Here is a 12821-nt window from a genome sequence, read left to right on the forward strand (position 1 = left end):
GGGAGAGAAAAAGCACATGGAAATTACTAAAAAGAAAATGAACCTACTTGTTTATTAAATTAAAGAACGAAGCTAATCATACAGGCAGCAAAATTTATGTGAAGAGATCTTCACGCCCGTAGTAAGACGCCGCAAATTTTTTGAAAGCAAGATAATTGGCCTTAGTAGCAACCAGGTCGGACGGGCCGATGGGTCCAACAGCTGGTTGGACCGACCTGAGCATTTCCTCCCGTTCGGAGCACATACTCAGACACTCCCATAGGATGTGGTTGGCATCCTGTATTTCCCCTCCGCATGGACATGTCGGACGGCTTACAAGTCCAAGCTCGAAGAGCTTGCCAGCGAATCCACCATGACCAGTCACAAATTGACTGGTGTAATGGTCTGGAGTCAGATATTTGGTTATCTCCATTCGCCACTGTATGTTTGGAAAAAACGTATATGTGTGCCGGCCCTTGGTCGATTCGTCCCACTTTCGCTGCCAGGTCGTAATGGCCGCGTTAAGCGACATGAGTCTAATTCTGCGCCTCAATAATGCTACTCCTTCGCCAGCTAGCCGAGGGGGAGGGACGAGGTGAAAATCACCAACGTCGGCCTCCTCGCCCTTGAGGAGCAATATTGAAGCGCCGCTGACCTGAATATGCAGGTCAAGTGGGAGAATGCCGGCCAGGACCGGGAGCGCGTCAGTTGAGGTAGTACGGTAGGCCTTGGTAATGGACAGAAGCGCGATGCGCTGTCCTCTTAAAAGAGAGATTCTAAGTTTGACACTTTTGGGAATGCGCGGGCACCAAGCACTGGCGGCATAAGCCGCGATTCCCATAAAAATGGCGCCGTAGGCGATCTTGAGCGCCCTTACTTTTAAGCCCCATCCTTCACCAGCCATGCGGCCGATCCTCTGGAAGGCCACCCCAGCCTTGTGGACTTGGGTTTCGGCATGGTGTAGGAAATTTAACATTGTGTCCATTTTGACGCCTAGATAGGTGACGATCTTCGACACTTTCACTCTCGTGTCACCGAATCGGACTGTGGGTAGTCTCGAACAGCTAAGTCGTCTCGGTCCTTTAAGGACAATGGCTTCTGTCTTGGAAGGTGCGAATGATAGTCTAGTTAATCTACCCCAAGCCTCAATTGATGCTAAAGCTTCGCCAACGGTGCTCTCAATCTTCGCCCTGCTGTCGGCCTCGACCAGCAGCAGCGCATCGTCTGCGTAGGCAATGACAGTACAGTCGGTTGGAAGCGGAATTCTAAGGAGATCGTCGAAGAGTACGTTCCAGAGAAGGGGCCCGAGGACTGAGCCCTGGGGACATCCCATGCTGGTGTTCCTCTTTATTGTGGTTGAACCAACTCGAAACTCGATCGATCTATTGGTGAAATAACTTTGAATTGACGCGAACAAATTTCCTGGTAGTCTCTTCAGCCGGAGCTTTCGGAGTATAAGAGGCCAAGACGCACTATCAAACGCACCTGAAATGTCCAGGAAAACTCCTAGGACGTATTTACGGCGAGAATTTTCAGCAATGGCAATCACGTTCCTTATGGCGTCGACTGTTGATTTGCCTCTTCTGAATCCAAATTGCTTATCGGAAAGCGGCGAGTGTGTCTCCAGGTGGGCTTCAATCCTGTGGCACAGTAGCTTCTCCAGCACTTTGCCCAGAGCGGGCAGAAGTGTTAGAGGGCGGTAGGTTTTGGGGCTAGACGGTTCTCGGCTGCCAGTTTTGGGGATTACCTTAAGTAAGCCCCTCTTCCAGCAGTCGGGGAACGTGCCGCTTCTGATGCAGTCACTGAGGAGGGCTGTAATCTCTGGCGCGGCGATGGCCCATGTGCGTTTGACAAGTAAATTGTCAATGCAGTCCGGGCCCGGGGCCTTGCCAGCAATCAACGTGCGTATGATGTGGTTGATCTCCTGTTCGGAAGGCAACGATGAGTGATCCGTGTCGATGGGAAGAGAAGCCTCAAAGCGGGCCATCCTCATGGCGTTATCATCCCTGGATTCGTCATCCAGGGGGATGAGGGCCTCGAGTAGGACCGCAGCCGTTTCAGACTCGGTACTGGTGAATCCGCCACCCGGTTTCTCGATGCCGCACAAGAGGCTCGTCGGTCTGAGTCCCAGCCTCAGTGCACGGTATGGAGGACCCCAGGGGTCCGAACCTCCCTCAATGGTGACGAAGTTACGCCAGTAGTCTTTCTTGGCTTGAGTAATCGCTTTCTTGTATTCCATTCGGGTGGATTTGGCCATGGTTGCAAGGGGATCGATGGAGGCAGGTGGTTGCTTGCGCAGGCGTGCACGTTGATGGGCCTTGCGTGCTTTTCTGAAAAGGTCACGCAGGCGCGAAACATGCTGCGTCCACCACGGCGACTGGCTTGGTGGCTTGGGCTTGCAGCGTCCGAGTGAAGCTTCGGCTGATCCGGTGATGTCTTCAGTCAGTCGTGAGGCGGCCGAGTGTAGGTCCGGAAATCGGGTTCTAGATGTCCTGTCAAGCTTTTTGGAAAGCACCTCTTCAAACTTTTCCCAATTCCCGTCGCGTGTTCTAAATCGCGTGGGCGGGGGTGGGGATACGTCAGAGACGCCATCGTGCGAGGAGTCAGAGGCCAGCTCAAAAGTGATCAACCGGTGATCACTCATGGAAGCGCTCTCATGGACTCTCCAGCCGCTGATTCGTCTCGCGACGGACTCAGTGGCCAGGGTGATGTCGATGTGGGTGCTTCCGGAGTTTGCGTGCGACACAAAAGTCGGCATGCTGTTGGGGTCGTTGAGGACGACCAGGTTGTGCTGGTGAACCAACTCCTCGATGACGTCCGCGTCGCACAGGGGGATATCCACGGGCGCCCAGAGGGGGGATTGCGAGTTTGCATCCGCACAGATGATGACATCCCTGCCACCAACTGCGCGTAAGATGCCGTCGAGCACTGATGCCACGTGTTCCTTTGTGCTCTTAAAGCTGAAGTAGGCGGAGATAACCACCACGCTGCCTCCTCCGGGAAAGCTTATATCTGCATACGCGACTAGCTCAGTTGACAGGTGCGAGAGCGACAGCACGCCAAGGCGAGGGTCAAGAGCGAAGACGCAGGCTTTTGGCTCTAAACATCTGGCGCTGACGACAAGGCCCGCGCACCCGAGTCCCTTTTCAGTGACCTTGGGGCCCTTTTCAGAGCCCCAGTGGTACGGTTCCTGCACCAGTGCCAGAGACAAGCCTGTGGCCCGCATAGTCTCAATTAGCTCCGCCGAGCCGGCGTCGCTCAGGTTGACGTTCAACTGAGCGAAGGCAATCATCGCGTGGCAGTGTAGTCCACCATCGCCCTCTCGCGCAGCTCAGCGTGTAGCCTTGCTGGGCAATCGAGACTGCCGGTGGAATGGTCAGACGGCTGACAATTTCCATTCATGCTTTAATAAATTGGGAAAAACTGTAGTTTTGTCCTCGCATAATGTGGCCGATATATTATGATAATATTATCCGCCACCTGTAGCTTTAAATGATTTTGATTGCAATTATTATTTAAGTTTTATAAGATGATCTCTCTTGGTATTTTTCTACGTAAGCTATCAATTAGCGAAACAAGTTGCTCTCTCAGCTGTGCTGTATTTGTTTGCTGAACTGTGAAAAACAATTCGTTGAGACACGAGTATTTTGTCAAGCCTGGTATATAGCGGAGTGCAAAAAATGGCCACAGTTAAAAGAACTTGTCTCAAAGATTTGTCTGCGGCTTCAATTTTGACCTTGAGGTTATTTTTAAAACGGTTTACGTGCTTTAGCGTAATTCGCGAAAAGCTTTGAAGGAAACCTCGGCATTATGCTGAGTATCGTGACAATGGTACAGAAACATACAAACAACTTCAGAAAACTTTTTCCTAAAAAACAATTCAATAATAATAAAAACTTTGAAAAGGTGAAGTTATTAAAATATCATTATTACGCAACAATTACGTGCTTGGTAAAATAATAATATGCCTTCGTAAATAAAAAAAACTTTTCATAACATTTCGTTGTGTATTATATATATCTCGATAGATTTAAAAACAAAAGGGTACTTTTACGACAATAAGAGAAAAAGATTTCACTGTAGCCTCAAATTATGATTTAATAATATGTACCTAAGTGTTATTCAAATACCTACGTTTATTTTCATTATACATTATATCACATCAAAAAGATCATTAGGGCTTCCACAGAATGGAAGTTGTTTTATGATGTTTGTTTTTACAATAAATATAATGTTAGTCACTTACGTCTTTTTTTATTCTGACTCTAAACACGCATTGAAAAACAGTATGTAAATGATAAGGAACCCATAAAATTATAAGCCAACACTTTAATCTACATATTATATTTAAAATGTTGCTCTTCAGAACTTTGATAATTTTCAGAAGATTATTACAATAACAACTATAGAATATTAGCGGTATTTCTCAGTGTAAAAGAGAAGAAAATATTTTTTGGAGAATTGGCAGACTGGGATGTACTATAAGTATTATCAAAGAAGGTAAGAAACAGAACATGTGTTTGTATTATCACCATCAACATCAGCTTAAATCTATCGACTACTGGACAAAGGTCTGCCCAAACTGATTCTATTTCTCTCAGTATTTTCATGTATATACTCTTGCAGAACTATAATATTTACTTTAGATCTTCCATTAAGTATTTTTTTACTTCTTGAGTACCAGTAAATGGTCCAGCAATCCTAAAAATGTCCAGCAATTTTGGTTTTGAGAAATTTTTATATTCATTGCTAAATGGCAGTTTATTTGCACTCCTTAATTTTTTCATCATCAGCTGCCAGTGTTGGAAACACAAATAGTTAGGACATTAAAACTAACAATTATGTAGCAATTTAATAATTTATGTATGTTTATTATATACGCACATATAAAAAATAATAATTTTAAATTATCAAAGAAGCAAAGAACAACTATGTTTTTTTGGTCTCTATTCACGGATACGCTGTCATCCACTTTTCAGGAGATTCTTGGAATTTTTATATCATTATGTGGTATATTTGAAGGTTTTTTTTTTACTATACTTTTTTGATCTTTGTACGGAATATTTTATCATAATAATTGATTCGGCAAAACTCATTAGTTTTACTTGCATATCACAAAATTCACAACTTACATGATGTAAAAAACTGCAGATATGACATAAAGCCTACGGATGTAGTTATTAACACAAAGTATAAAAGCACGTTTATACATATTAGTACAGTGTAGTATAATATACTATTATATTATATTATAATATCTACGTAGTCAATATCTTGAGGGTGCGAAGACTCAGATGGGTCAGTCACGTTGTTAGGTACGATAGATTTAGAGCACTCTTATAAAGGTTTATGGAGAAACATCTTTAAGCATTTGGCCTCTGAGGAGCGAGGTGGGATATGGATGAGATTGGCAGGTAACGTCAAGAAGAACGAATGGCTTATTATAGAGATTGAGTGTGATACATAGAGATGCCTGGGTGAGAATTACATGGATAGAAAACGGATATTGATATTAATTTTTCATTTCGGTGTTCTCTTCAGCGGGAATCACTCTAAGAGTGTAAAAAGCTTTACTTTTAATCAATAATATTACCGCTACAAGTATACCACGCTGCATAATAAATTATACAGCGCAGTTCAAGTAAACACTTTAGGTATAAATAATTTCAAAAAGCTCACTGTGGCTCATTTTTATTTAAGCAACAAACAAAAGCGTGTTGTACAAATTTCAAGTCGGTACATATTTTATTTCTTCTAAGTTTCTGAAAGCTCGTAGGTATTGAATGATTTTAAACTTTTGAGACTTGAATGAAAGTTAAATGGTTTTCGTACAAGTATTCGAGTTTGGGTACTTGCTCATTAGTTTTGCTATTGTTTTATTTAAGTTCGTTTTTGATATATATGGTACATAAGATTACCATTATTTCTCAGAAACTGTCAATTTAATATTCTTAAAGATAAATATATAGTACAACTCAAATCTACTCACATAATGTTCAATACCAGCATTTATTTTTCTCTTTTTGCAATAAAAATGTACTGCAATGGTGATTTTTAAAGTAATATCTGAGTACAAAAATCTACATTGATTTTTTTAAAATAATGATCAACAACATGAACAACAAATTGTCATTCAAATTGAAAATACAAAATAATATTTTATGAAATACAAAATAATACACGATGGCGTTCTTACTAGCAATAATTAGCACGACTTGTAGATAGATCATAAGTTGTTAGTTAGGTAATGCATGAGATCGCTCGTCCTAACAGTGCACAATGTAAAAATCCTAGTTGATCCTTTTTTTCTATAAAATTTTCTTATTGGGATATTTCTAAGATTTTTAAAAATTGCGTATAGTAATAAGTTGATCGTAACAATGACTGGATACTTTAATGACACCCTGACCGTAAAAACCAATTATAATTTTCTATGTTAAATACCCAAACTTTTAATCCTGGACCATTTTGTGGCCATTATCGAAGATCAAAGATTCGGTAGATTATTAGATTTTTTTTAAGAATTCGGTTTTCAAGAAATGGCAAGCTAGATATAAAATACCACATAATCATATATTTCGATAGTTTCGACAAAAAAAATATGACGTAGTTAGACCGGCGCCGAGCGAGAGGAAATGATGCAATAGGCTTAAGACGCTAATTCAGTTATATTATAATTATCAACTATAGGTGCGACTGGCTGGCAATCGGAGAGCAAAAGTCGAGCTGTGAACACGTCAATTACTTTTGTGATGGCGACGAGGGAATTAATTCTTAAATCGTTTAAAGATGACTAAAAAACTTTACCCATTTACTTGAAAAAGAAAACATGTCAATGAATATATTATTATTATTAGTATTATTATAACAATAAACATAACATTAAATGGACGCATGTTGACTTTTTATGACAAATTATGTTTTGTTCTGCATGCGTCATTTGCACTATCTTCGTGTCGCGTAGTCACGATCGTTTTAGACCGTGCCCCAGCTGAAATATAGCCTTAATGTAAGATCAGTTGGAAATGATAATTAAATTTACTATATATTATTATTTAATTCGTGCGCAGTAGAAAAAATCGTAATCTGTGCAATTTTAAGGTTTCCACTATAGTAATAAAATTGCGTATTTACTTTCATATTTCCTGAAACAATGAGATCGAATCATTTTGCTTAATTAAAAGTAAAAACGTAAAATAGCGTTGTTAAAAAAATTAAACTACCTAATTCAAGTGTCATTTTTTCTTAACAAGTCTTATATATAAAATAGGGATGAGATTGGTTGAAAAAAATTAAAAACTACTAGCTGATAATTAATATTATTACCGAGTTTGCAACCAACCTCTGGTTGTAATACTATTCAACTAAAAATGGATCTAGATTTAATATTAATGCATTTATATACCACTAAAAGTGTTTTGACAACCAACATCATAAAAATATCAAAAAGGTGGAGATAACTGAATTTAAAATCAAATGACTCATAATGACTCACTTGAAAAACTATTCATACATTGTTGTTATTTACTTTGTTCATACATTCACTGAATAGCGGTGGATAAATGATACCAATTTCAATATTTGGTTTGATGCAATGTACTTTAATAGGGTTGATATGTTTTAATGTGTTGTGTATAACAATATTTGAGTTGAGATTTTGTCAATATACATTTGAACTTCGTTTAATAAAGCATATGGTACAAATCGTTTTTGAAATTTTAAAATTTTGCAAATAAAGTGTCAGTACCGAGAAATTCCACACTATTTTTATTTACACTTGTTAAAAAATGGTTACTCGAATAATAATAATATTTTATTTTAATTTATACGATTTAATTATTTTTTAATTACGTACTGAACACACAACATACAAAATATTTTTATTTTTATAATGCGTTCTATTTCCTATGAGGCTATAATATATAATATAATCTAATTTTAACAAGTTTGGATGTTTCTGTGATTGATATGTATTTTGAGACCTACTATAGTGTATAATTAACTATTCCTTTTATTCAAACGAATAATTCACAAGATTTATGAATATATCATTTGGATTATTGAACATTATATAATTTAGAAAAATACTTTCTGAGAGAGTATAATTATTATCACCAATAGAAAAAATCATAGATATCATAGATATCATAGAATCATAGAATCAAAAAATCAGTGATAATATACTCTCTCAGAAAGTGTTTTTATAAATTATATAATGACCTATTACATATTGGACCTATTACATAACTCTTGGTCGGGAAATCCCGTACAGACCTCAAACGAGTCCCAAAACCCAAAAGGACGGTCAGACTCGATGTGGAAAAACTGAAAAGTACCCGTGTGCGTGCAACCTATGAGCTGGAGCTGCAGAAGCGCTTATATGATGCTAGAACTCTCACGTCTTCCATCGACTCGGATCCCTTAGAAGGAAAATGGATATTATTCCGGGATGCTATAATGAGCTCCGCAACTACTGCATTAGGAGAGCGGCATATGCACAGACCGGACTGGATGTCACCTCATACATGGGAGATGATTGAGAAGAGGAAGCTCCTGAAAGAATTGCGAGACAATGGTACATACGACCCACAGCGCAGCGCGGAATACCAGACAATGGACCGCGTGGTAAAGCGTTCTGCCCGCCGCGATAAGCGCCGATGCCTGGATGACCTCATTCGGGATGCGGAATCTGCTGCCTGCAAGAATAATCCAAGTGCTCTCTTCCGCATCACCAGAGCAATTTGCGGTAAAAAACGTCCAGTGGTCACTGCATTACGCAACTCTGACGGAGTGACAGTCACCGAACCTGCAAAGGTCCAGGAGCTATGGCGCCAACATTTCAGTGATGTCCTGAATCGCCCACCTCCATTGCATCCCTTCGATATTCCGTCGGAGATCACTGCCCTCGGAATCACTACTGCATCGGGATTCTGCGAAGATCCTCCGACAACTGCTGAAGTTAAAGAGGCTGTCAAAAGACTGAAGCGCAGGAAAGCTCCTGGAGATGATGGCATCCATGCAGAATTTCTGCTATGCGGACTGAGCGCTGTATTGCCGTCCTTGTGTGACCTTCTGCACGAGGTGTGGGAAAGGGAGCAGTGCCCCAAAGCCTGGAGAGATGGTACCGTTGTTACTCTGCACAAAAAGGGTAACCCACAAGACTGTAATAATTACAGAGGAATCACTCTCCTCAGCGTTCCCGGGAAGGTGTTGGCGCAGATTCTCCTGTACAGGATTAGAAGTCCCATGCTGGACGTTTTGCGTGCGCAGCAGAGTGGATTTGTCCCGGGGAAGTCCTGCTCAGAGCATATTTCAACTCTCCGAAGCCTTCTGCAACAGTACCAAGAGATGAATATACCTGTCGCCTGCTGCTTCGTGGACTATGAAAAGGCATTTGACAGTCCTCATCGTGAATCTCTGTGGCAAATTCTGCTAGGATATGGTGTCCCACGGAAACTGGTCGCCGTGATAAGTGCTCTCTACACCAATACAGAGTGTCGCGTGAGAGCAGCCGGAACATCCTCTGACCTCTTTGAAATCACGTCAGGAGTCAAGCAAGGATGTGTACTTGCGCCCTTTCTTTTTATCATCATGATGGATTTCATAATGCGTAAGACGGTTTGCCCCGACAGTGGGATACGCCTACATCATGATGACACAAGCGATCTATGCGAAGAAAGACTGTGCGACTTGGAGTATGCAGACGACGCAGTCGTGTTTGACTCGACGATCGAGAGGTTGGAGGTGACCGTGAACAGGCTAGCCGCGAACTCGATGCGTGTGGGTCTTCATCTGAATGCCGCTAAGACCAAATCCATGTGCAGTGCTGCTTGCATCGACGCCGACACTCCTCTGCGGGTTTCTGGTCTGCCCGTCGAGCTGGTGTCCAGATTCAAGTACTTGGGTGCCACGGTTGCCGATGATGGTGGTATTTCTAGTGAGCTTGGAATCCGCATGGGTGTGGTGGGCTCTGCGTTCAACCAACTTGGATTCGCATGGAGGTCAAGGCTGTATTCTGTGAGGACCAAATGTCGTTTGTTTAACGCGTGCGTGCTACCTGTGCTCCTGTATGGCTGTGAGACATGGCATCTTACTAAGCTTCAAGAGTCACGGCTTTTGAGCTTTGAGAATCGATGTCTCCGCAGAATCTTAGGGGTACATTGGTACGACCGCGTTACAAATATCCGAGTTCGTGAGCAGACACAACAGCCTTCGGTGATTGAAGTTATCACGAAGAGACGATTCACGTGGCTGGGACATGTATTCCGGATGCCGCCAAAGAGTGCGGCACTTCGTACCCTTGTGGCACAGCCTCAAGGGTTCCGTCGACGTGGCCGGCCCTCCCTCACCCTGCAGCGATGCTACAAAAGCGACCTACGTGCTGCAGGTCTGACATGGCGGGAGGCACAGGAGTTGGCGATGGACCGAGGGAAGTGGCGCCAACTTGTGCTTGCCCTATGCCCCAATGTTGGGACGTGACAGGGTGAAAGAAGAAGAAGAAGAAGAATTACATATTAAACGTATAGTTTATTTTTTTTTCTACTATCGAACCAAAGATCAAGTCTACTGTCTTATTCTTGTCTTGATTGCGATACATCCACAAAATATTTTTTTATCAAAATACATTTTTCACGACGTTATCGATTGTATATATTCATTTAATTTTATTTTTTTTTTTATTCAAGTAATACTTCACAAGATTTAAGAATATAATATTATTTATAGAACATACATAATTCTCAGAAACACACCTATTTTTCTTAACAAATAACGGTAAAGCACATTGACCGGAATCCGTTGAAAAAGTGTCTCGTCGAGTCTTGTCCAGCACCTATATTGTTAAAGATATTTTCTATAATGAGCGTTTCCGAATTATTTATGTCCCTCATTCATCAATGCGTAAGGTACTAACCTTTTATCTGTAGGCTCCGAGTTTATTTCCCGGTGATATCACGATATATTATTATTTATGTGATTTTTTGAAAGATGTTGAACACATGCTTTGGAATTGCCCGCTTATGGAACTCGAATGAGCGGAGCTGTTTGCCAGGGTCCGTCCTTACACGGGACATGGAGATCTGATAGCAACCGAGGCCAACTTTGCGGCATTCGAGAAATTTGCAGGGTCGTATGGGGAGCAGTATAGTCCCGACTCCTCTGTAAACTCAACCATTTTAATTCGTGACACTCAGTATACGGGTACACAAGACAGCAAAGCCAGTCCAAAAACAAAAAAAAATCTTTCTTTACTTTCCTTTTTTAAGCACTACGGTGCATAGTTGCAGCATCAGTCTCGTACGGCTCCGTCTCGGGACGGAATGAGCACTTAAAATCACTTCTTTCAGACACGTTTAAAGCGTCATGGAAAGCGACCGTGCATATCCACGGCTGTGCATATATGACGGGTGGTGGTGGGAATTTTATAAGTCTAAGTGTTTGTGATTGTTTCACTTCTAACACTAACCAGACTATTGAATTACAACACTACTATCATATGACCCCGTAGCCTGTTGCAGTATTAAAACGAATATATATTTTTTAAACTCATAAACCTTTTGAATTTCAGTTAAATAAAAAAAATAGTAGAATAATATATTTTTAAAAATTCACATTTCTATTCGTAGTAAACAAGTTATCATCTTTTTTAATGCACGAATAATAATTTCTTGAAAAAAAAATGATAATAATATATTGAAAACAAGTAAAATTGGTAAACCATTATCTTTTGATAGCTTAGAAAAAAAAACGTCGACTGTTTACAATGAACAAAGAAAATGCGGTTCTTTGATCGTACAACTTTTTTAATCTCTTACACGAAGCGATGGTAATGTAGAATATTATAGCAGAAACTGTTTGTTTTTAAGCGCATGCAGCACTTCCGATTTCGTAATAATGTACCCATACCATTTCTCACAACCGCGTAATCAAAAGAATTTCATTAGATAGGCAGAAATTTATTAGGTAGGTATATAATGATATATATTATATACGTAGCTGTTTATTGCCGAGAAAAAATATTTTACACACAAATAATATTCAAATCTTATTACCACCATCAACCGGGGTCGATCCACTGCTGGATGAAAACATTCTCTAGTTCCCTTTACTTTTATCTAGTTCTTTACTGCTACAAACATCTAGCGTATAGGTAAATCGTTTTACAGTGGCACCATGGGTACGGAAAATACGGCTTGCAGTTGTAGTAGTATTGTTTGCTAGCATTGAAACAGGCATTGTCGCAAGCAATTCTATACACGCACGAATCGCCTACGGTGTCACTGTAGAATGATTTACCTATACTTTAGGAGTTCGTCGGTTAGGCAGGTTTTATGGCGTAACTGTGGTCGTTTGGTGCCTATTTTACCAGCAGTTATTCACTTGCCGAGCGATTTGTTCAATCCATTGCCATTTTATCTGCTTGGTGGCTTCTAATGTATAATATAACATACTCTAGTCTGCTTCATTATTCTTTTGTGGTGTTTCCAAGTTATGTTCAGCATGCACATTTCAATGCTATTTTTTATTTCTATTAGATTAAGGGTCCATGCAGCACACATTGGTTGAACACTTTATACAAGACACTATAGGAGGTCACTTTTTAAGATAATATTCAGGCGCCTTAATGCACTCCATGTCATTTTTGTCCTTCAATCAATCTCATCACACATGTTGGCATTCATAATTGACATCCGAAATAGACGTAGTTGTTGAGTTGCTCGACTTGAGTACTATTGATGGGGATCGCTTTTCGTTCAGAAAAGCAGTTTATCATTTATCCTATAGTCGAGATATATTATCTTTATCATCTCATCATCATCTGCATCCGGAAGGTCTTCGGGACA

General features: G+C 40.8%; 2 protein-coding genes across 2 annotated transcripts in view; one reads left to right on the plus strand and one right to left on the minus strand.

Moving 5' to 3' along the window:
* The window catches only part of LOC147066095 (trissin receptor-like), a 345308-nt gene that overhangs the window by 141397 nt on the left and 191090 nt on the right, over positions 1-12821 (minus strand). The gene's annotated exons all lie outside the window — the stretch shown is intronic.
* Positions 8437-12821, plus strand: part of LOC147066096 (uncharacterized) — a 34487-nt gene continuing 30102 nt past the window's right edge. Inside the window, exon 1 of the mRNA XM_085955722.1 lies at positions 8437-9127. Within this exon, the coding sequence (XP_085811848.1) occupies positions 8437-9127 (691 nt within the window). The remainder of the gene's footprint in view (positions 9128-12821) is intronic.

Source organism: Rhyacophila brunnea, unplaced genomic scaffold (assembly GCF_057557595.1).
Source record: "Rhyacophila brunnea isolate RB1 unplaced genomic scaffold, BYU_Rbru_1.0 scaffold_5, whole genome shotgun sequence".
In the NCBI taxonomy this organism is placed as follows: domain Eukaryota; kingdom Metazoa; phylum Arthropoda; class Insecta; order Trichoptera; family Rhyacophilidae; genus Rhyacophila; species Rhyacophila brunnea.